The sequence below is a fragment of the Hypomesus nipponensis genome, chromosome 6, assembly GCF_054491055.1.
Source record: "Hypomesus nipponensis isolate SF chromosome 6, ASM5449105v1, whole genome shotgun sequence".
Taxonomy (NCBI): Eukaryota; Metazoa; Chordata; class Actinopteri; order Osmeriformes; family Osmeridae; genus Hypomesus; species Hypomesus nipponensis.
In genome coordinates, this window is record NC_140366.1 from 8,158,893 (window position 1) to 8,184,729 (window position 25,837).

Below are 25,837 nucleotides of genomic sequence, written 5' to 3' on the forward strand. Positions count from 1 at the left end.
TGATTTCAGGCATCAAACCTCATTTATTTACACATAATGCAGTTCAATGAAACAGTTAGTGCACATGCAAAATGTCCTATTTAAATATATATATTTGCACCAAGTGCCATAATGTTTACAAATTGTGAAATATTGAAAAGAATATATGAAACAAGTTAAAAAATATAAAACTTAAGTATTACTTAACAACACTGACCACAATGAATATTCACTTCAAACTAAGCAGAAACAATTCTGACACCTCAATGCTTATTTCTCAGATAACTCTTTCAAAGTAACACATATTCAGTGTAAGACACATAAAAATCACAAGTGAAAAAGTTGCTTCGCAATAAGACTTTAACAGAAACAAAAATCTATCAGGTTTCATACAATTTAAAACCCTTTCTTAAAAACATAGAAGCAACTGCTATTTTCATGACCGACTTCATTATCATCATTGAAAATACACATTTTTCAAAACTGTGCAAGCAGCATTTTAAACCGTTTATGTACTGTTAAAAACAAATTGAGTGTTTCTGTCTGGATCTCAGTTTTCATAGACCTACAATCCATACTCTCAGAAACCCACCCTTGTAAAAATAAAAAATCCCAAACATAGTTGTAGTGGCAACTATTTCAATACAGAGAGTACACATAGTACAAAAAGTGGTATGCATCACATATAGACAGGGAGACGTATAGTGTATTTTATCAACAAGAGAACTCCACCAAAAAGGGACATGTCTGCTATTTCCGATATTTAGTTGGAAATTTGATATGTTTGTCCTCAAAAGGTTGAGCCAAAGCACGCAAATGTTGGTGTTGTACCAAGTACTACCTGCTGTACTGTATGCTCCAAGGTGAGGTGACTAATCTCTGCCGACTCGCCCAAGTAATGGAGGTAGAAATGTCGCATGGTGTTACGGTAGTATCCAGCATAGGCAAGAATGACACAGCAAGCCTGCCTCAGCATTTTGCAGTCTTTGCAAAAAGACAGGATGGCTTACAGATTTGAGTTAATGGCACAATACTGGACTTTCAATCGGCTTGCTTTTGACCGATGAAAGTTTGAGATTGTGGCTTTTTACAGCATGGCTTATTTGCTGGGTCTATGGAAGGATTTGACACCTTGTGACATCATTGCGTACCAATGTACTGCCATGTAAACTTGGGCTATTGGTCTGTAGAAACATTGATATCACTATTAATACCAACCTTGTCATAGGTAAAACAGGTGAGCACCAACGGAACAGCACTCGGTGGAGTTCTCAATTGAACAATTGTCGCAGCAGGGATATGGACTGTCAGTAAACCTACCCTCCAAAATCCTTGTTTTTCTGGATTAAATTTTGGCAGACATACATCAAATAAAAAGATTGTCGCAGGAACAAAGGCAGAGGACACATCTGGTTAAGATTGGCGTTTTCAGGGTTTAGGTTTATGGAAAAATGAAGGTTAAGATGCTAATAGTTCCCTGATACGTGTTTTTAAACTACACCCCATCTTTATGCGTCATGATCAATGTGTTGATTCAATTAAAGAAAAGAAATGTTGGACTGTATCCCTAACAAAGGCAGCATGCTGCCTCAATAAGGGTTGATGGATGTTTTGGCATCAAAACTAGTGTGCATCAAGCTCATGTTCATCGAAAGACTACAAGGTGACTTAACACTCAATTAGCATGATAGCATGGGTCCTCTGTTTTTTTAAGGATATCATATTTAAAAACTTTAACCCATCAGATCAAAACCATGCAATCCTATTTGATGAAGGAATGATTTGAAAAGGAGGGAGAGAGACTCAAAGGAGAACTCTGTGCTCATAGGATAACATTTACATATGCAACAGTCCTAAAAGAATGCAGAGATTTGGTCTCCTCTACAGTTTGAGTAGAAAAACTTCTGATTAATACTTTCTCTCTGGACCACGGCATCGTCATAGTTTTAATATCTATAGCAAAAATTAGAAAAGCGAATGAAATACAGTATTATGAAATGTTGACACTATTGTGGTGTACGCCTGGCATGAGATGTTTCAGGCTCCAAATACACAGAAATGATATATTTCATCAAACTTTGCTCAAGTAGTGAATCCCCATCTGCGTCCAGTGATGTATTATTTATAGATCTCTGAGGAATAGAGGTGACCGATTATAACATTTTTGGCAGGCGGGCTATTTATCAATACAGATTAATCGATCCAAAAGGTTATTAAAGCTTTGCATATTAGTTAATAAATTCAATTACAATAGTTTGCATCACACTTGCTTGTGGTCAATGAAACAGTCCGGTTAATACATTGTCTAATAGTAATCATAAGCAATTAGCTAAAAATAGGAGTGTTCAGTGATGCATTCTGTTTGTTGCAACCTGCCTTTTTCATCATGTTTTGGTCATTAAGAAATTATGTTGTCATGAAATACAGTACACAGAAAAGAGATTAACTCGCATAAATGGTCAGTCAGTAATGTTGTATTGTGAATTTTAAGATTTGTGGGATTAATTCCTGAATTACACCTAATCAAGGAGGAAAAAACGTTTGGACCTGAGATGTTAGCAAGTGCTTTTGTGAATTTCCTCTGCCCCAAACTATCGAACACTTATTCCAATACCTATTATAGATGGGTTATTTTGTTAGTTTAAGCCATTATACAGTGTAGAGATCATTTAACAAAAAATCTATAGATATGTATCGCAATTATGTATTTTATTACATTGATTTCAAATGTAATACTTGATAAAAAAAAAATTAAAAAAAAAGAACCTTTAGGCCTTGTATTGGCCTACTTCTGAATGCAGCATACTCAAAATAATAAATGTATGCATACATAGATAGATGGATCTTCTATCCAGGCTCAATGAAAAGTTTTGGGAGGACTTCATTGAGCCTGACATCATGGAGCATAAGCAAGCATATATCTCCATTACCTCTTAATATAGCATAAATAGCCAAAGGAAAGGCTTTACTTGATGGCGGGAAAATAAATCACAACATGTCGCAGTTTAAGAGCTATGCCCATCCTAACCAGGGAGACAGTACTGGTATCAACAAAATTCTACACCTTTATCCGGCTCAAGTGGGGAAAAAAAGAGAAGGGAATTCTCAACCAGCACTAGGGGCTCTGTGCGCTGTTTCAGGAAGCTAGGCCACGTGGATTCAGAAATTCCCCAGATATTACACAAGCATGGTTTTTAGTTTCCCAAAACAAATTCACTTCTTCTTGTTCTGTTTTATTGCAACCTATAGGGGCTTGCCTTCTTCATAAGGAGAGGGAAGGAGATGTTTTAAGACATGATTTGAAGCAGGGGTTGTGACCTTGTCACACTGCCTTCTCTCACTTTTAATGGTTCAGTTTCAACAAACAGCTCCAGCACTTCCAAAATCTGGTCATCAGTAATATCAGTAATAATAGCCATGTCACAATCAATGCCCTTTGGCATGTTGACTCACGCAGTAAATACCCCGCCACAAACTAAATATTACACATATCTGTTGGGTAGTTCTTAAGTTACACAGCCATTCAAATATTCAGCATTCTGCAGAATTGGCACAGGAGCCTGTATGTGCAATTTCTCAGGATTCTTACGAGTGCCGACACTTCGGTTGTAAATCTAGGTTGTCAATCTACATTTAACCTTAATCATCGGAATAATTGTCGCGATTGATATTAGAAATCGGGACATTCCAGGAGCCTTGAGATGCCGATTCAAACTGCAGAGTCTGGATTGACTTCATATGAAGATCATAAACAACTTGACGATGCAGTGAAATATCCGTTTTGGAAATCTTCCAAAGTAGCATCGGCAAAAGTTCCTGACACATTGTGATCTCCATTGTGAATCCTCCTGGGTCATGAACAGATATATTGCGCTACAAGGGACGAGGTAGGTGATATTCCTGCAGAAGGGTGTAACATCTGTTTTTACCAACAACTGTTCTTGGGGCATTAAAACATGATCAAACCAGTGAGGTGGCCGCCGAGTTATGCTAGGTATTGCTGCAAGGCTGTGGATCATAGAGGAAGTGGCCGAGACATGTTTAACTGACCTGAACTCATCATTGGCAATCATTAAGTAGGCCCTGCTTTGACGAAGCAACGTTTTTGCATTCCTGGATCATGGACTATTTCATGGCAGACAAATGAAGCCAAATCAAGCTGTTATTAAGTAGCCATCTTTGTGAGATCGTACCCATTGGGAGAGTGACTTAATCGTAAGAAGGAAATATATATATATATATATTTTTTTTTTTTTTTTTTACAATTAAGAATTGTAAAATAAGTTCTGGTGTTCGTCAGCATATGGCGAATGTATAGAGGAAAGTAGTTACTATAAGACCACACATAAAAGAAGAGGAATGGGACAAGCCCAAAAAGAACACTGTTGGTAACGCCACAAAATGGCCTTCATAAAGCCAGCAAAGGCAATGAGGGAAAGGAAACTGAGGGAAGATATGGGTCGAAATAGTATTGAATTCATTCATTCAAGTCACTCTGGAATTAGCTTGCCTGGCACAATAGCCACAACGGAATGCATGTAATACAGCCCAAAATACCTAACTGCCCAGCCAAGGGAAGGCGAAAAACAAGCACACCTGAAAACAATATTAAACAATAATATAATGCTGAATACTATTTCAACCCAGGTCTGGTGGGAGGCTAAGGGTCAGGGGATGTTGCTTATGGGGGGAGGTGAGTGGTCGGACAGTGAAATGTTGGTTAAACGTTGGTGGAGATTTTGTACTTGGGTGACATGTTGTTGTGGAACCAGATAAAGCTAAAGACGACGCCCATGGTCTTGGGGACGCTCTCGTCATAAGCAAAAGTCATGGCCTCGTGCAGAGGCACCGTCACCACCTCGATCAGCTCGCCCTCCTGCGGCTCGCCTCCGCCCTCGCCCACGCGGTTGTCGTCCGACACCTCGGCGTAGAACATGGTCTGCTTGGCTCCCGTCACACCGACGCCAGACCTGCGAGTGGGGGGCACACGGGGGGTGGGGGTCCATTATCAATGACTGCCATTCTGTCACCAAAAAAAGCCGCTATGGCCCATTGTCATTGAATTGTACTTCTGCATTAGTCAGCTGGCATCATGACTGAAATGCTCCAAATATCATTGAAATGTCGAGTCAATTAAATGCTGAAATCACTTGTTTTATGGCATCCAGATAGTCAAATACATTTTGAATAGAACAGTCTTATAGTGTGTGTGTCTGTGTGTGGTTAGTCTAGCTACCTGGGGATGGTGTTTTGACCAAGCCACCACTCACTGAGCATGAGGGAGGTCTAGGGGGAGTGTGGTGGGGGGGTATTTGTCATGGGGGTCCTCATGGGGGCTATCCACCACAACAGGATCACACGTACATTCCCTTTAGGGGCACTATTATTTGCTGAAGCAATCTTGGTCCAATGAGATCTGTTTAGGGTATTGAGGCTCAGAATAACACAGTGTAGAATTGGATACCTACCCGTTTTCACTGTCAACACAATGAGAAGTACCCCCATCGCTAAACAGTTTTCTCAAGGAGGTTCAACATAGTAATGGACAGTATAGTACCTTCTACTTGTTTAGACATAACTGGGTTATATTGCAATTACACCCATATTCAGCACATTGCTTGATTTGTTCCAAAACTCAAAGGCAGACTCGGAATGTGTTCCCAGAAAACCCCCAGACAGTGTTCTTCCACCCCTGAGGGGGCCACACATCCGCTGACAGCACAGAGCCCTAATATCAGGGACTGAGTAATGCGTGTCCTGGAAACGAACGAGGCCCATAGATGCTTGCATTGTAGCAGAGATACAGGCGTTTCATCACTTGCAATACTTCCACTGGGCTCACCTCTCATAGGGGTCATGTGGGTTAAGATGATCCTTTAATGGGAGCAGCCCACACACAACAACATGGATAGACACATCATCGACTTAGCTAGCGGATGTGCCAAGTCAATTTGGAAGCATATTTGGAGGAGAATGTCAGTGTCTTGGCTACTGGATATTGTTGATGATTATTGTTATGTGAAATTTGTCCACTTTGTTATTCTTCATAACTAGCATATTCTAGATGCACAGCCGTCATTAACCCTCTTTAAGGATATATATATTTATTGGTTCTTCAGGGGAAAAAAGTCATAATGTGTTGATTATTTCTTTAGTATGCCAGTTTATTTTAAGACACTTTGAATGGATCTCTTTAAATGCAATGTTTCTTCCATTTTTACTTACTTAAAAACAAACGTTTTTCTGTGACCAAAGATAATTTGTTTTGTAATGAATGATGTGTATGGTTATTTATTATAATTTCCTGGATACTCTACAGATCCTATACATTCATGCACTCTCCATGCGTTCATCATTTATTACAAACACAGACTAAAAACTTGTGTGGTTTCTGTCATTAATATCAATGTTAAAATGAGAAGGAACATCGACATATTTCACCGTGTGTGCTTCTGCAAACAAAACAATCGTTGCAGTAACAAAAACACAAAAGCGAAATAATCAAAACATTCATCACCTGTAGGAATGGAAGAAAATGTGTAAAAGAACACCTTTGCCGATGACCTGTTGCTAAGCTACTGCTGTGCCTGCAACACGCCATCAAGGAAGTCCTTGTGGTTACGAGCAAGCAGGAAAATGCCGACAATTTCCCACGCAAACGCAATGGAAACGATCAATTCCTTGTCCTTCATCATGACCACCGAAATACTATGCACTTCTACTGTACTTCCTACAGTACACGGGCAATGTGTGCATTGCTTTAGATGAAAGTTTCTGCTAAATGAATAACATGTAATGTCAATGTAAATCACAGGAGACTTTCAGAGAGCTGTAAAAGTGGGAGTGCATTATATGAGAGGCTGTTTCTCGTTGATGGCACAGATCCTCACCTGAAGAACCCTTGCACCTGTGTGAACTAAAAAGAAGGCCCTGCCTGCACTAAAATAAACAGGGTAAAGCGTTTAGACTCGTCTCAATGTGATTTCAAAAGGAGGTGTTTCAAAAGGAGGTGTTTCAAAAGGAGGTGTTTCAAAAGGAAGAGTTCCAGGGTAAATGACAGCTGGGGGGAATGGGGTCCTTTTGGGTCAAAGCATTGTCAATCTTGCATAGCAAGTTTTGGGAGGATTGATTTGGACCTGATTCGTAAAGGGTGTGCACTTAGTCCTGCCGCTGTGTTAATCCCAGATATCAAGCAGCGGTTGATAGACAGGTGGCGTGAGGTCGGCAGAATACAGTGGGCATGTGAAGACAGAGTGGCAGCTGGGTGTGATGTGTGTGTGTGTGCTACGTGTCTATGCTTGAATATTTGATAGTATTTCCACTAGGTTTGGCAGTGTATAAATGTAAATGTTTTAGTGCTGTGTGTGGGTCTGTGTCAGTGGAGGTTTTTCCTCTGATCCACACAGCCCGGCAGGTGTCAGAGGGCTTTGTGACTTGCAGGCCTCTTTCTCTACAGCTTTAGGGCTGATAAGAGGACAATGAAGCACTATTACTCTAGCCTGGGAACCAGACCAATCTGCCACCTCATGGTTTATTTGCTCTGGCAGATGGGTCTTGCCGTTCTCCCATTCAAAACAGATTTCCCTCTAACCAGAATCTGGTCAATCAACTATTTATCGGATATGGGGTGGGTTTCAATACGATGGCTTGTGTGCACCTGCTGTTAGTCCTCCAGATTGGAATCTCAGTGTTGGTAAATCGGATGTTCCCACCGTTTCCTTCCCGGTCTTGTTTGCATACCTATAGGAGGTGATCCTTCTCAGTTTGGTGACTGGCACGTCGTAGCCGCACTCCTCCAGCACTTCCTGCCGGGCGATTTCCTCCAGGGACAAGTTGGGCTTATCCACCAGCCCCGCGCACAGCTCGTAGGTCACCCCCGCTGAGGCCGGGGGCTGGCCGGGGGTCTCCCCTTCCTGGGCGGCTCCACCCGGGGTGTCGGCCTGCGGCGCGGAGGTGGCCCCCTCGGCGGCGGCCCCTTCCTCGGCCGGCTCTGGGGGCTGGGGCTTGGTCCGCTCCCACTCGCACATGTACACGGCTGGCCATTGTTGGAGGGGATGGGGAAGAGGGAGGCAGGGAAGGGGGAGAGGGCAAGGGAGGGAGAGAGCAAGGAAGGGGGGGAGAAGGGAGGGAGAAGGCAAACGAGAGGAGGGAGGAGTTGTGAATGACAGATTGAAATGGGGGTGGGAGGGACATACAGTGGGCTCTCAATCCAAGGCGAGAACAGTTGCGGATCAGTTGGAGGCGCAACAATCACACAATCTGTCACTGGAGATGACTTGGGGTATTAAGAACCCCGTCTCTCTCACTGTTTTCAAAGGCGTTTCCTGCAGCATTTGATATTTAGAAACAGTAATAAAATAATGTGACGGGCCTGTTAGAAATGAAGCGGACTTTGATTGTGTGCCAGCGAGTGCTTTGAACAAAGCACAATACCTTAGGGTCAGAGCTAGCCCCTTCTGATGCATTGTTTCTTTAGAAGAAGAGGGAGAAGTACGGGGGGGGGGGAAAGTCACTTTCAATGGATGGCCTTCTAGCAATTTCTGTACAGCGCGCTGCAGTGTCGCACTGTCCCTCGCGACATTGCGGCTAACAAAAGAGGTTAGTCAGAGTTATGTTGAGGGCGCCTGCAGCCTACAACGAGGCAGCATTGTTTCTAAGAGGGAGTCAAACAAACATGGACCTAATTAACTTTGTATGCCTTCTTGTTTCTGCAGATTTGTTTATGCGTACATTGTACAGAATAATGCTGGTGTGTGTGCATGAGATGATTTTGCAATGAAGAATCTCATCAGGCCTCACGATGGGCTGGTTGGATAACTTCCAACTAACTGGATAAGAGGCATTCCTCGAGATGGCTAATGTCTTCAAAACCCCTGAGGGCAAGAAACAGGAAGAGAGAGTAATTTCACCTCCTCAGATATGCTTCAGCAAATGCCAGGCAAATCGTTTGCCACTTGGCAGGGGGCATATTGTTGCAGCGGGCATGCTCGAGTGAAATTCAATGAGATCAAATGCACAGGTGCTGGCAAAGAAGTTAGCAGATTCTCTTGGACAGACCTTGTATTGGGTATAACGAGTACATTATAGAACTGATCTGGGATTTGATTCTCACAGAACTACCATTCAAGGGGAAAGTACATTTGAAGTGGTAGGTTCAAATATATTTGTTCTTTTTACAGATCCCACGTACATGGATTGGCCTCACAAAGCGAATGACGTTACTGAGTGTGGAGAGGGAGCGAGGAGATATTACCAGGACGAAACTGCTTGACCAGTACGAAGCAGTGCGAGGTGGTGTTGAAGATCAGCACTGACACACTGGGGAGAGAGAAGGAGAAAGAGGGGGAAAGACAGAGAGAGAGAGTTGTGGGGTAGAGATTAATTCATTAATTATTACTCAACGGAAGAGAGAAATAAGGGTGACTGTCAGACAGTTGCAGCCATATGTCATGGTCATCATTTTTTGTAAGACACAATCATTCACAATAAGGGTAGGATTCCCTTTGCAATAATGTCACAAGCCTCAAAACAGGTGGGTCAATGAGAACAGGGTCACTCAAAAGCCCATTGACCAGGACTAGCTACCAGACTGTCTACCCTTGAGTATTTGATGGTATTTTAACCATTGGGTTCAGTATCGTATAGGTAAATGTTTCAGTACATGAGAGTGTGTGCATGCACATGTGTGTAAGAAAGGGAGGGATTGCTGTTGACGGTTTGCGACTGTGATTGCTTTGTTGCCGGTGGAGACGTCTGTGTTGGGAAAGCGGATGTGTCTGAAGGCAGGAAGCCCGGCCCAGTCTTTCCCATGACAAGAGAGAGACCAGCAGGCGATTCGAGTTAAGCCCGGTCCACTCCGACAGCACACAGGCACCGCAGACAATCGTCATATGAATCATCAATATTGACATGTGCATGAACATACTGTGTGCACTTGGTGATGACGCAGTCTTGTCTTGCAAGGTAAAACAATGACACACACAAACAACGTCATCTTTTATCTTCAGACATCATTACTCCTTAGTGGCATTTCAGCCCCTGATTAAAAAGTCCCTGTTAAATTTCAGGCGATTTATCAGGGAATGGCCATCTATGGAAACCCCCCGCCGGTTATCAACACGCCATCCCTTCTCCACACCTCCCTTCCTTCTTTCATTATTTGTCAGGAAAAGGAAGTCAGTTATACCCTCATTGTGTTGATTTGTAGCCTACTGCAACCAAAAAAATAAGAATTTAGCAAAGTCACTTGCTACGCTGATGGTCTTCCAGTGCATTCAGCAACCTTCTTGCACATTCCTATTGCTTTTGCTGTTGTGCAGCTGGACTGTTCAAATAAAAGCACGAATGTCTTTGAAACTGTGGCGGGTTCACATGACAATCTGGTCTCAATGTGGTTCAGTGACAACTGAAAGCGACGGAAAACCGTATTGACCATTACACAGTCCATGTCCAATACAATATAGACTGATTATCTAGTGCCTGACCAGTTTGACCAGTGCAGGCACAACCCAGACCAGTGCAGGGTCCAAGTGGGACAAAGCAGCCTGTGGCCTGGAAGCGTCTCCCTTGAGGCAGGCCCGGGCTTGTACCGTTGTTCCATACCAATTCCCTCACTTCCCTCTTAAAAAAAAAAAAAAAAAAAGAAAACATCCCCAAAAACCCAGCGCTAATGGTTAAACCGAAGAGCGGCTAAACGGGCGCTCTGGACGTTTCACGCGCCGTTAAGCTTGAAGACCTCTCTCCACGGGGCTTCCGGTCATCCAGCAGGAGATGGATGCAGCTACAGCCTGCGTGCCTGCACCAGTTTTCCACAGTAGGTGCGATGAATGGAGCTTGTTAAGTACGTTTCATACTTTTGGTCATACAAGGATAGGATAGGGCCGGTATGTTACTCATTTGTTTTATGAGGAGGAATTTGTTTTTCCTATGTTGAGATGTGATCAAAGAAAGCCAAACAGCCAGCCAGATTGATAAGTGATTAGACCTACTTCCTGAGTAAAGGCTATGTCACCAGAAACCCCTCGATATGGGCGGCAGAGGACAAAGCACACTTGACGTGGACGTATCCATATTGATATCTGACTCAATCAATACAGCCTGCTGTATACACTATGGGCGGAAGGAAAGCGCTCGTGAACACAATGAGATGCGGCTTGACTGTTTGTCTATAGCAGCGGGACCAAAGTACATTCTCCACAATGCTGCACTACCTCTGCTCCCCCCCAGTTACCCTCCCAACTGACACCTACTATTCTCGGTGGCCCTCTCCTCCTCTCCTTCCCAGAGACCCATGGTGAGAGAGGACAGAGCGTCACAAAGGGGTACCGCAGCAGGACTACCCCGGTACCACTAATGACCTGAACAGATGCTGCTTTTAATGGCTTTACCTTTCAACCCCCCCCCCCCCAACCCATTTAAAACACACACACACACACACACACAAACACTCACAGCAATAAACACATGCTCTTTCGCCAGCACTCCATTAAACACATGCGCTAACATAACACTACCACTTTAGAGCCTGTAAATGCAGGGTCACACGCATTTCAGTTGACACATTTGTGCAATGCAAACTTGCTCGACGCGATACTTACAAGGCCTCATGTTTATGATAAGAGGTATGCATGCACCAATAAAAAGGGTACAGCTGTAGACTATACAATTAAACAATTGTGATCGTTTAGGCCTAAAATGTTTGTCATGATTAAGTCCATTGTACTGCCAATTGAAGGGCTGCGTGCCAGAGCAATCGTTTTTAGAACCAGAATGTGTCGCTATGGCTGGCAGATACAAACCATGTGATTAAATAGTGCTTATCTTTTCCATTCATTCTAGACAAAGGCAAGTTGCTGGGTGTACTGTACACATACACCATATGGGAAGGGGAGGACGTCACATTATTAACATTAGACCACTTCAAGCAAATGCTCTTTGAGGCATATTCTAATAGTTTATGAGTGCAGTGATCTATCCCTATTACATGCACCGGTATATTCTAGTAACATAATAGCAAAGGAGGCAATATTATACAAGACTACATGTATGAAAGAAATGATGTGCACCTCCATTTGACCATCCGACGATTCTCCATTCCCTGGAGTCAGCTGGCTGAGCGGTTAGGGAATCGGGCTAGTAATCTGAAGGTTGCCAGTTCGATTCCCGGCTGTTCTAAATTACGTTGTGTCCTTGGGGAAGGCACTTCACTCTACTTGCCTCGGGGAAATGTCCCTGTACTTACTGTAAGTCGCTCTGGATAAGAGCATCTGCTAAATGACTAAATGTAATGTAATGTATACGACAGCTCAAACTCAAATTTTCAAACAAAGAGGAGCTTTGAAAGCTGCACCCGAGATCTTCAAACTTGATATGACATCCTTACTTGCAAGGCACTTTGAGTAAGAATCCCATACACTGTTCCCCATAAAAATGTTCTGCTGAGGGCTACATGTGTACACACACCCTTTAACAAAAGTATCATTATGGGAACCAAGTCCTTAAGATGAAGCTAAACCTTGAATTGTAATTAGGACGCAAAGTTCCTTGTATCATCTGTGGTACAAAACGTCTCGAGAGTCACTTGGAGGAAACTTGGGATTTCGAACGGTCTCAAATGGATGATTTTGGAGGTTTCCTTGAGAGTTTGTTTTGGCAGGGAAGGACAGTTTTTTTTTCTTTTTTTTTTTCTTTACTTTGTCACACCATCCTTTCCCAGTCAAATAAATTACCTATATTAGCGGTTGAGGAAGGAGGAAAAGAGGTTTCAAATGACCCAAAACGTACCCAAGGGCACAATGTTACCACTCCCTTAACGACAGGTAGGAAGTAAACGATGAGCTTTCACACAAAAGTGTAATATTTCTCTCACACCGTCCCCATGTGCTGCCAATCATCCACTAATTCAACCTATAAATAAATACATACATTTAATCTTAGGACACAACAAAGTCGCCTGCATACGATACATAAAGTAGTCACAACAAACAGTTTTCCTGAGTTCTTATGACCATTTTTGGTGGATATTTTCAAAAAGGAGGGAGTATTTGATAGCAGCCAGGTAGAAAAACCTGACATCATTTTGCTGAACTCTATGAAACCGCCGCACATTTAAAGTAATTGCCTCCAATATTTTGGTTCCTACCTATAATGGGAGTTCTGAGAGGCGGAACTCATTAGTAGCGATCTTTTTCGCACGCAATTAAAAGGGCACAACACCTGCAAGCGTAGATCTAAAAGCGGCATAGCAAGAGCTCTCAAGCTAGGTGGATGAATCAAATTATAAGAAGATTATCAAGAATATAATAAGAAGATATAGATTGATTATTGGAATTAGCCCCTCTTAAATGGAAGGCAGCCTACGAGGTATGTTTCGTTGAATGTGTTTTGTGATGTATTTAAGTGCAAAGCTTGTATTGGCTAGCGTGTAGATCCTTATTTCTGTGTCTTTTGTTTATCTCTGTGTACGCCCAGTTCTCACGGGTTTATACTATCGTGAAGTAAAAATAAAACCCCATAATAAACCAAGACCTTGTGCTTAACTCTGGAGGGAGCTACACTATATTCATTCTGGGTGATGAGGTCAGTTGTGACCATTTCACACATAAGATAGGATGGTTCAAGTTGATATTAACACACATCTTTAAATGTATTTGAGTTCTTACCTGTCATGGGTCCGCATGAAGTCCCATGATTTCTTTGTCCCATTCTGTCAAAGAAAATGAAACACAAACAAATCTTAGATTAGTAAAATGTATTTATTTTATATTGGGGCTGGCTTCAAGTTAGTACTTGGGTTTTGAGGTGACCCATTAAGTACAAAGACATTTTACTCCAGGAAAGGTAACCTAATAACACAATTAAAAAAAAAACAAGATTGCAAAGTACTTGAGTCCCAGATGGATCAGAATTGAGCAGATCTTTTCCTCAAGTCATTACTGTGTCAGGTTTGTATTCCTCTACAATTCATGGTATACTGCTAGAAGGTTAAATGCTAAGTCATCTCCATCTTGACATTCAAAATTAAGTTGAAACTTTCTCTGTCACATCCACAAGACTTTACAAGACGTAAAAGACCAGGTACTTTACCACAGGGCTACTGTGCACTACTCACACATGATGAACTGATAGTAAGAGGAGGTGCTTTTGTAATAAATTATGCCTCTTGTGCAAATTTAGAAATTTAAATTTTAGACCGTGGTACAGAGTGGGCCCACATAATTACTGTAGATTTCTGATATCACTTCACCTGCCATCAGTAAATTAGTCCGAATTATTATTTGTAATCTGGTACAATTTACATAAGATTTGACTATTTGTTTAAAGTATAGGGACATTGCCGGGGGATGGCGTACGCACAAGCAGACAAGCTTAGTAAATAACATTTTGCATGAGTTCACCGGTCAAGCAGGTTTGAATCAAAATAATCCACAAGGATTAATCCAGATTCACCAAACATAACAATTGTTCCAACTATACTAAATCCCTGTGATTTTGCTTTTTAGTTGTGAATGATTGGAATCATAAATTCCATAGTTCATGCTATCAACTGTTTACCTAACATCTATTTCACAGTGCTTAGTACTATGGGAAAGATGCAAATGAAGTCATTTTTACACCATAAATACAAATATTTTTCATTAAAATGTTACTATAAGTAAAGGTGCCCTAATTTACCATCATTTGACGCAACTAACATCTATTTTAGATTGTTGTGTAGTAAGCTTATCCTCAAGCCACTATATAGGTAAAAACATTTAAGGACCATTAACATTGACTGGCCAACATTCCTTCAGAAAACGATCAAGCAAATGGCTTCACTATTCCCCTACATGCTTGACAGCTAACTAACAGTGAGGCTAGTTGATTGGAATGGTTTAGTCATTAGGTAATCACAGCACGACGTGCATCAAACTCCCGACAGAGACAAGAGACAGGGATCACCAAGCTGCTCATTGAGCCAAACAACGAAGCCTTCAAATGTCCGAACTGCATCTTCGACCTCAGAGCAGAACAACATTAGCATGACCAGACAGGTCCTGGTCATCCGCATAAAAAGGTTTGATTGGTTAATAAGAAGTGAAGCTCGCATAATGGCCTCTATGCGTCATTAACCCCAAGCTTAGGTGTAAAATTAGAGCACGGAGAGTGAGTTTGCATATAGCCAGAGCAACCAAAGCACGGCCGGCGAGGCCACACGGGTCATGTTTGCTTTCAGGTCATTTGGTCTGCGTCTTTTGGCTCCAAAGTGTGGCGGGAGTTGTGCTCAGTGCCGCCAAGAGGCATGTCAAAGGGTCATCGCAGAGAGCAAACAAATGGCTGAAGACAAACAAAACCGACTGACCATCAAATAATACACAAACTGGGGGGGGGGGGGGGGGACTTTAAGTTACACTGAAACCGGGCTATGTGGCCTCAGTGACCACGTTTGGATCACCCCTCCCCCCACCTGAAGACATTAGCCAAGCCCAGAAGAATAAATCGTGAATTAAAGCAATTTAAAAGTAAAAGAGCACAATCAGTGTCAGACAAGTGTGCAGACTGTGAGAAATGTGTGAGTAGTATTCTACTTCCTACAGTCGTTTATTGAAATGTGTGAGTAGTATTCTACTTCCTACAGTCGTTTATTGAAATGTGATTTTGTGAAAGTGTCAGAACGAGTCCAATAACAAAAAAATAGGATCAGGTATAAGGGTCGGGGAAAAAATCTATTTGCATTTGAATCGAGAGTCAGTCTTCTAGTAATTCATATTGATTCACAAATTTCAAAAATCGCTTACAAACAATGAGTTTACTAAACTGGAAGAAAAACAATTAATTTCAAGGTTTTGATACTGTGGGATTTTTGACGTCAACACTTAACTGCCTATCACAGACAAATAGAAACAACTAACACTAAACAACAAACTGGAATCAAATATATTGAATCGAAATTTGGTTAAAAATCAAGAATCGATTTTTATTGAATCGTAACCCCAAAAATCGATTTGAATCGAATCGTGAGGTATCAAAAGATTCCCACCCCATATCAGGTATCTGGGGTATGAGTGGTGGATACGGAACAGAGAAAAGTGACTATGGAAACCCTTCGGTAGTCAATGACGACCACTAGATGTAACGGGCACATTTGTTTCGTAGAACCAGGGCCACAGATGACACCCTGCACTTGCACTAGTCTGTGAAAAATGAAAGGAAAAAGTGATGAAGGTAACACACTCCCCGCGGGGATGGGGCATGATGGAAGAGTCTGGCGGCTGTGGCGTAGACTTGTGGTTTAGAAGTTTGGGTTCTAATTACTGAAACAATAGCTTCCCGTGCCAACAATCAGAAAGATTGAGTACCTTACATGACGCTCGCGTTCATTCTTGTCTGGTCAAGTCACCCACACCCCCTCTCTCACTTTTCCATGGAAGCAGGCTCAACGAAACACAACTCAAGTGTTGGTTTGATTTACTTTGCGTGCAAACGCAGGGCTTGGTGGTTATCAGCATAGTTTTGAGTTTTGTTTTGCACACTGAATGATTCCAAGCAGACTCTAGATTGTTTGTCAAAGCAACGTCAGGCAGTTCACTGGGCGGGAATTGTCAAAGTGTAATATTAAAAGGGGATCAACACATTTCTTTACTACCACAAGCAAGTTTTTACAGGTACGAAGTAGGCTAGGCCAGTGGGACTTTTATTATTTGCAATTCATTTTTCATATGGGGTTTTACACAATGTTGTTTCTGGTCTCTGGGATTCCTGGAAGAAAGGTTTAAGGTTTAACCCCTATATCTGATAAATTCAACTCAAAAAGCTAACAACGTAGTCCTTTCCGAAACGGTTTGGTTTTGGGAATCTATCCCCAATTGTCATGAAAAAGTTAACTTTTTACAGTAAGGAAGCATTAAATCAAATCAAATGTATTTGTATAGTCTTTTCACACACAAGCATGTCACAGAGGGCTTCACATACGCCCATAGAACTGCCCCTCAACCAACCTAAACCCTCAAGGAAGACAAGGAAAAACTCCCAGAAAAACTCCCAACAGGAGAAAAAAATTGAAGAAACCTTGGGAGGAGCAAATTTTGAGAGGGATCCCCTCCTCCAGAGACGGTTGGTGGGAGAGAGGAGCAGAACACAGGCTAAACATAGTCATACAGTGTCAATGGGTTTTGAAACACCAAAATCCATTAAAGCAGAACAAAGGAGGTTGGCAAAGGTTGGAATCAGGAACTTCCCACCAACCCAACGATTAGACTATAAGCCAAGCCAAGACACGGACAGCACAAATTTCAGACAGTACACAAGTACATACTTCAGACAGTATACAAGCACACACTTCGGAGTCTTTTGGAACTGGCCACGTGCCACTCTACTTTCTTCGGACTCTTTCGTCTGTTCTGTTAGCGCTTCTCGGTTGGGGGGCAGCTGGCGATCTACCAGAGAGGGGAGTGGGCTGTGGCGCTATAGAAGGGGTCCTCTGCTGCCGGGTCTAGCTGTCCCCCAGGAGGTGGTGTTAGGTGCTTGGGGCATGGGGAGGAAGGGGGGGTTGGGGGGTGGGAAGGGGGAAGGCGGGGGATCAAAGAGCAAGGCATCGGTGACACAATGAAGCTCTTTGAAAGGCCGAATGGAGTCGGATCAAACGTGAAAAAGACTTGTGCTAGCTCCAAGACCAACAGGCCAGGTCCATGGGGTCGCTTGCTCATGCTTATGTCTGGAACATACAAGGAGGGAGCGTGTTTTAGCCATCCAAACCAAAGCCCTCTTAACACAAGTGGTGTACTCACAAGGCTAAAAGGCAGACGGAGAACAAAGACCATCCATGCCAATAACGTTTTGGAAAAATGGGCTATGGCTTTCTGCCACGGATGTTTGTATGTACTGCAAATGTGAAAATCTCATAGAATCTGATTCCTCTGATTCATCTTAAACTCTTCTGGCATATTTGCAAAACGTTATGGTGGGCAAGCCTGCATCACCAACATTCTCCATTCCCTAGTTTCACATACACAATTTTCAAAACTGGCCAAGTATAAATCAAGACCTCATATTCTGTGGAAGACATTCAGCCTCTATGCCTCCTCCAAATGGGACTCCACCAAGTCCCATTTGGACATATTCACTGTTACTCCTCCTTCTCTGGTACCATGTTCTCACAAATGGTTGGAGAGCCCCCCCACACCCCCAACCAAATCTGTCATTAGTGGAGGCTACTTGGTGTGGGCAGAGTGGATATCCCCCCAGAAGACCCCCTTGAGAATCACTCACGACATGGATTAAGATCGAGATTACAGGGAGAGAAAAGAGGAAGCTTGCGGGACCTTTGAAATGAACGTGGTCCCTCTGGCTTTGGGCGCAATGAAGAGAGCCTCTCGTGAAGTAGGCTACTGAAGGATGTGTGTATTGCTGGTGTGGTGAATTGGGGGGGGGGGTCTTGTTCTTTTTAGGTGCTTAAAGTCTAATTAGCATCAACCCCCCCCCCATCCCGCCCCTTCTTCTAACACAGCAACCCCGGCAGCTGCTGAAAAATTAAATTGGCCGTCATGCTGCTGTTATACAATGGCGGCCTTTTAATTCCCGCCATGTGCTGTTCAATTTCCCAGAGATTAAAGTCTCCCTTCTCACTGGCATCCTTGCGAGCAACAGAGGGTGCATCACGTGCTGAACGCCCCTCACACCATTCATGTGTTGGCTAAGCTATTCATATTAGCGAGTGTGTGTGTGTGTGTGGGGGGGGGAGAGCTTGTCTTGTTTTGTCGTTATGTGAAAGTGTGTTCAGGACACCAGACAGGATGTGCGGTACACCTCTAAATGACCCGTCTTCCTGTTGTGCGCCAGTTCTTTGTTTTCTGAAAAAGGTCCAAAGTCCAAGGTTTTACAGGTAAGTAGTAGCGTCACACTTTTTCTTTCTCGCAATCGAGGAAGGGAGACATGACTGGACGGACAAACGGCATAATGCCTGCAAGGTCCTCCCTACATTTCAGATTTTATACAGCTTCACACCCCCACTCGTAATTTGAGGTCATTAAATCAGAAGCTTTTAGTGGTTCCCTGTTCCCATTTTAAAACTAGAGGGGATCGATCATTCCGAGCAGTAGCCCCTAGGTTGTGGTAATGCCTTGCCTCCCTTTATACGGTGTGCAACTTCTGTCGAAGCTTTTAAAAAGCAACTCAAGACTTTGCTATTCCAGCAGGCTTTTAGTTAGTCAAGGGTTTTTTTACGGTTGTCTGTCATGTTTTTCTATTTCTAAATGTTCATGCATTTTGTTGTGTAGCGCGGTGCTATACAAATAAACTTTACTTACTTACTAAGCATAACTGTTGTTACTAAGCATAACTGTTGTTACTAAGCATAACTGTTGTTACTAAGCATAACTGTTGTTATGCTTAGGACCTGATAAGACTGTTTCAAACCCAAGGGGCTCGGGATCACCACAGCGATCCTGACACAAGAACCAGGGCCCAGAGATTACCATCGACCAACAATGAGCTCAGTCCACTGTGTGATCTGCCATCCCGAGACTGACGAGTCGGCCTTCCAGCAGTCGTGGCTGATCTGTGTGGCGCGTGCTGTGAGTCTTACACACACAGACAAGCCCTGAGCCGGGGGTTCTTTCCCTTCCCCATTCAAGCTCTTTCATTGCTGCTCTCCACTGCCGTCTGACACCCCTCGCCATTGGTCGGCGTGGTGACGATGAAGCTACACGACCAGAGGTAGCCTATGGTTGAATCCTGATCCTAATCTTGCCACCAGCCAATTCAAGAGGCACGGACAAAGAATCCATGTCACTGCGGTAATTGGGCGAGCAATTCACCTAGGCATAGTATTACCTTGCTGGGTCACTGAATGCAAACAATTAAACAGATTGTTTTCAATGGCTGGTGAAAGCTCCCAAGTATTTCTTGCGGCAGTCTGAAAGAAGTCACCTGCTCTGTGGCGGGAAGTTCAGGAGCCACGAACCGTCATTGAGGAGAGAGTTCTAACCTGGTCCTTGACGGTGAGTTCTGAATCCTTGCACGTTTGAGGGATAACGGGAGGGAACATTTCTAGGTGCAAGGGAGACAGATAGACATTACACCCATTGGATTCTGCCCCCAACGAAATGGATTCTGTGTTTCTTTGAATGAGTGAAATGGTTAGGGTCAGGGAAGCTGGGGCAAAGACACAGCTTGGAAAGTCTTTGTGGCGTTTCTTCCCCCCCCCCCCCCCCCCCCCGCCTTTCCTTCCCCAACACCCTCTACACACACACACAGCAGAAGACGGAAAGAGGATGAAAAGGATAAGAAACAAGAGGGGAGTCTTCGGTGGTCTCTCCTTTATCTTCCATCTGTCCCCATCCCCCCCTCAGTCCCCCTGACCCAAACACACCTACCTACCATCTTGCACCCCCTTCAAGCCGACCCCCGCGGCACCTCTCTTCTCAGGTGTAGCGGTCAAAACAGCCCCACCATATCCCCTTTACTGTGGTAGCCTCAGGGTTGAGCTGCCCCGTGAGGCCGCCTCTGATCTCCAGGGACCGCAGTCTCGGCATCCCAGCTCTTCACCGCCAACTAGCCTACAGCCCCTCCAGGGTCACATTGAATTACCCACTCCGCAGGGGTCAATTTAACAGCTGCTTGATGGATACTTTGGGATGAGATGAAAACCCTTTTTTTTCTGACGTTTTCTTGACTTTAGAACAATGCGATACGTTTTAACGTTTTGAATGCTGGATTCGGCTTGAACCACGGGGAAGTGAGCTAATGCACATTATCAGGGGAAAAAAGGATGTGGGCTAGGACTACGTTGAAGGCTAGGATTAGGATGTGGGCTAGGACTAGGTTGTGTGGTTCAGAAACGTTGACACAGGACAGCAGAGGTGAAAAGCAAAATGAGGGGAACTGTACTTTTTGTGTTTGAGGCCATGTACATGATTTATGACGTATTTTCTATGGTTTTGGTGCCATTGTCCAGTACAACAATCAAATTTCGCAGGAAAGTGATCCACAGGACGTAAAACAATGTTCCCAAACGGTGGTTCTAGAAAAAAAAAGGGTCCTTTGACAGTACTACGGCTCCACAGGGCTGTTCCAGGCGGAGGTGGGATCCGCCTAGAAAGGAAATGTGTTTACAATGTGTTCAAGGTAGTAAATGTATGCATTTCTGAAGGCAAGCCTTCATGAAACAGGCTTCCGAGAGTGCATAAGTGTGTTCCCCCCCTCCCTCTGACTGACAGAGCTGGGAAACAAACGATGTGTTCCTACACCGCCCCTCCCGTCCTGCGCGCATACAGAGGAGGACGCGGTCGCATGCACGCGTGTCACGTCAGGGTGTGAGTGACAAGTCATCTTGGCAACGTCTCACACTGGGAAAGTGTGAGAGGTGTATTTTTGGCGCACTTGTGTGAAAGAGGGCTGCTCCTTGGCTGGTTGAACCTGCCTGAGGTCAAAATGCACATTTTTACAGAACAGACTGGTGGGATAGCAGTAAAAAAATAAAATAAAATCAAAGTGTGAAATGGATAGTTGCCTGGAGATTTGTACCTTCTGATGAACGACAAAAGACACATAATGAATGGACTTCCATTTCCCAGCACCTTATATGCCACATAAAGCACTAACATGGTGTAACAACCACCAAAATAAAAGTGAATACAACAGCATTCAACACTTCTAAAAGCCTTCAGCTGATAAGGCCCCCAAGGAGCGTAAGTGGCAAGCGCGAGCACATCAGGGTCAGAGGTCACTGCCATCCCCGCTGACCACCTGTCCGTAAGAGGACCTCCTTGGACTAACTTAACAAGGCTCACTTTCTGTAGCACGCTACTGAGAGCTTTGGTCAATAGGCCGGACAACAAGACTAGAGATGAGGCTCTGCACTACACCACAACCCCCCTTCCTCCTCACCCCTACCCTCATTGTTTTAACTGCAAGGGGAGAGAAAGAATAGGAGGGCGGTGGGGGGTGCGGGGGGGGGGGGGGGGGTCAGTGTTCATGGGAAGCGCTCACAGGCAGGCTGCTCGCACCTTTATGTTGCTCATCAGAGCCTTGGAGCATTCACCGTTGCCTCCTGGCCCCTTCCGCCCGCCACATCTGCCTCCCTACGGCCAAAGAAATCCCATTTCCTTGGGAGTCCTTTACAGCTTGCTCGGTGGGGCCTGGTTGCAGGAGGGTGGGAGTGGGCCGGGGGGTGGGGTGGGGGGGGCTTTTTCCCATGGCCTCCTAACCCCGGCGCATACCTTGTCTGCCCCCTCTGAAATCTGTCTTCATCTGCTCTTCCTTTACACCCCATGCAAAGGGTACTGCCTTTGTCCACAAGCCCTATACACACGTTCTTGTCAATGTGCGAAACACATATTCACACTCCTTAACTATCTGAGCTCTTGGCCCATTTATGTAATTACCAGGTTCTCCTAATTCATTCATTAGTTAAGATGGTAAAAAAGACACACCTGTGCTTCGTGCCATGGACCTGCCTCCATATGTGTGTGTGAAATAGAGCATGTGTCTCGTCTCAGAATGACAGTCTGTGTTTCTATTTCAGTCAACTCTGCAACTGGCATTACGTTCAGGAAGAAAATATAGCCTACATTTAGCCAAGGAAGACTTCAAGAGTTCTAGTGTCAAGCTGTTGAGGCGTTTTCTCTTTGTCAAGCATCATATTGCTGACATTCACTATTAATATCCCAAAGAGAAAACACCTTGACAGTGGAAATTATAGGTCTCGTTCAAATAATCGGGCATCATTTTATAACATGCTTTTCACTTCAACACTTTGTTCATCAACGAAAGCAGAGAATAAATAATGGGGCTGACAAAAGCATAGATTCTAGACTATTCTATGCTCAAATGTGGTGAATTTATAAGACATAGGGATGAGGAGACTTTTTCTTCTATATGAGTAACATAACCAACCATAACGATGAGAGAAACAAAAGTGGAGGGCCTGATATCACTCATCAGAATTTAATGTTTAAATATTCAGAACATTGAACTTGACAGTTTTCATGACACGTCAATCATGTATCAATGTCTTGATACATTTAACCATTTAAAGGCCTACAATAAAGTTTGTCTCAGAGCTTTCTGACGAAATTAGGCTACATTTTCAAGGACCTTTTGCACAATAGTAGACATCAGCCGAGGGAAAATGCAAACTTGAAGCAAATTAGGCTGCATGTGTCCTGACCCCCCCCAACAACCAGAAATAGCCGAGCAGTCACCGGACGTGAGCCTACGACAGGGAAATTCAAGTCATCTTAGATCCCAGCATCTGCTCAACTTGGCAATGTTTCCTCACTGCGACACATTTGGGAAATCCTGAAACGCTACATCTTTAACACAAGTTCATTTCTATGGGGAACGGGGGTGGGTTGCAAAAAAAAAAAAAGTAATCCCAAACCTCGTTCCGCATTTGGGCATGAGGAAAAGAAGTTTCTGGCTCCCTAACAAATAGATGGAAATGGAGAACATGAGAATAGGTATATGGTGGGCTACAGGTGTCAGTGTCAATGTGTGTCTGCATGTGTGTGTGTGTGTGTGTGCAGCGGGGGCTTCTCACATGCAGTGCCAATAGGGACAAGAGTGGGTGGTAGTGCGTTGTGACTCAGTTCTGCGGAGCTGCTTCTGCTACCGAAAAGACTTCTCAAGCAGGGATAAAAAAATTAAAAAAAAATCACTGGGGACCCAGAAGCCTCCACGCCATCACAAGGGCACATGACCGTTGACGCTGTGCCGCACTACAAGCGCGGCTCCGCGAGTGGCCGTGTGTCTACACGGGTTGGATCACACAAGCCCCATGTGGGATTTGGAGAAAGTTTGGTTTGGCTCCAAAGACTAGAACTCGACCATTCACTCGTGTGTGTCTGTCGCGAGGCAGATATGTGAAGCTGCTTGCCTGGATGGGATGGGTGCCTTCTGCCCCTCATGGCAGCAGCGGAATGTGTGACAACACCGCACGCACTATAACACTGCAGTGCTCACGCAGCAAGGACGGGGGGGGGGGGGGGGGGGGGGTCACACAGAACATTAGCACAGGCAGAGGAGCAAACCTAGCCTACAAGGACGTACTTTCTTCATTTCCACAACAGATGCTTCTGCAACAACAGAGCTATTGTGTTCCTTTTTTCCACAAAAAGAAATGAGCCCCATTGCCACTTGTGATGCTTTTTCACAGTTTTGATGAATAATTCAGACCACCAAATGTGGCTCTCTCCTCTCTTTTGTCCTTGTAGTCCCGTACAAACAGTGAGCTGTCCCTGCGCTATTCTTGACAATGACTATAAGTTAATAAAGCACAAATAAATAATTAGTTTGCAACACAAACCATTTCACCTCCAAATGAATAGCCTGGCTAGACTACTACTCTGCAATGTCATTAATGTATAAAGACTGAGTGATAATTCTATGATGGATGATAAATCCTATTAAGTTTTAGAGCCAAACAGTGGACATATACAAGTGAAACACAATGACCCTGACATCTAGAAACAAACAACATGCTGAAAGAACAACAAGATAAGGCAACATGCTGGAGTGGTCACTCGTGTTAGTGGTTGCTGGCACATGACCGAGCAAGCACACAAACCAACTAAACTCAAATGTTGGTTCCTCTGGTGTTTTAGGTGTGAGAACCAATAGGCACTGAAAGTAGGCACGTCAGAACTTCATGAGGAAGAACTATTGTCACAGCAAGCATTTTAAGAGCTCTCTATCCATAGCACAGAGTAGCTTGCCCTTGGCCATGTTCACAGGAGGAAAAAAGGAAACTCTTGCATAGAAACCTCAGAAGAAACACAAGAGTAAAGATGGTGAAAGGCGTTGTTCATGGTTGACCTTGGCATTGCTCTCTGTAGTTCACAGTAAAATGTGTGTCTTCTTGTAACAACCAGTTTCCCTTTGAAACAACAATAATCTGATAACCTTGTAGAAGGTGCCTTAGCATACGGCTATGAGGCATTATTCTCCAAGACTATGGAGCCCATTTATATAGCACGTTTCATGAAATCAACCAGTATTTGTGTGTGTGTGTCTTTCATTAGCAGAGGTTCTTTACTATAAGTCGAGACTGAGTCATCTGATTAGCATGCAAGCAGAGAACACAGGTCCGGCATGAGTACCAATAAAACGCATCGGCTCTACACTGCAAGCGTCGGCAAACTCCTATGCTTGTTTAGCTAGCCTGTCTGTTTTTACACACCCCTTGGCCTGACATCACATGGCCTTAGAGCTGACAGTGACAGGAAGTCAACCAACATCCAACTTAGGATATTATTAACGTCAGGCTGTCAATTTAGATCTCGCCACAAAATGACCAGCTAAGGGGTGCCTTGAACCTTTCTAGCATAATGCAAAGCATGTGGTCCTTGAGTTAAGGCAACCTAGCTTAACAGTTCAGTAAAATAGCTAGCTAGCTAGCTTGCTTGCCAGCTTGCTAGCTATTCGTATATGCTTTCGACACAAGATTGAATTAGAAAGGAAGAGAGATAGCTAGCAACATAATTTGCTAAGTAATGAAGGAAATAGCTACCATCGACTCTACCTACTATGCACGGTGCACAGACTAAGTCGAGCTAACCCCACTTCAATACAGACAGTGTCGTTTTGTGAAGATTAAGGCTTTAAGGTCGCATAATGATGGCTAGCTAGCTATGGTAAATTAGTGGGGGGGTTGGGCTAGCATTGGGTTGTCAGCTAGCTGTATAGGAATGAATGGTGATGTGTCCGCAGTCCAGAACGTTAAAGCGAGTAAGCACTCACCTGATTATAATGCACCCTGAATGGTTTCAGATAATTGGAGTTGGTGCATGGCCCAACCTCAATATTGTTTATCTGCTCCATCTTTCGGACTGCAAAGAAAGTGCCCACCGGTGTCACCGTACAGTACAGATCGCACAACCGC

At 43.8% G+C, this 25,837-nt stretch overlaps 1 protein-coding gene across 1 annotated transcript; it reads right to left on the minus strand.

Annotated features, from left to right (window-relative positions):
- nudt14 (nudix (nucleoside diphosphate linked moiety X)-type motif 14) lies at positions 1-25,837 on the minus strand. Its single transcript, XM_084700700.1, has 5 exons — positions 25,696-25,837; positions 13,641-13,684; positions 9,233-9,297; positions 7,720-8,014; positions 1-4,949 (listed from the first exon to the last, which is right to left on the minus strand). The coding sequence occupies exons 1-5, from the start codon at positions 25,774-25,776 to the stop codon at positions 4,700-4,702; spliced, it is 735 nt and encodes a 244-aa protein (XP_084556826.1). The 5' UTR covers positions 25,777-25,837; the 3' UTR covers positions 1-4,699.

Excerpts from the sequence above, each read along its gene's own strand:
- nudt14 (XM_084700700.1), bottom strand. The coding sequence starts at position 25,776 with ATGGAGCAGATAAACAATATTGAGGTTGGGCCATGCACCAACTCCAAT. Across the intron at positions 9,298-13,640 it reads TTCATGCGGACCCATGACAG|TGTGTCAGTGCTGATCTTCA; the intron begins GTAAGAACTCAA and ends CTCTCTCCCCAG. Across the intron at positions 8,015-9,232 it reads GGTCAAGCAGTTTCGTCCTG|CCGTGTACATGTGCGAGTGG; the intron begins GTAATATCTCCT and ends AACAATGGCCAG.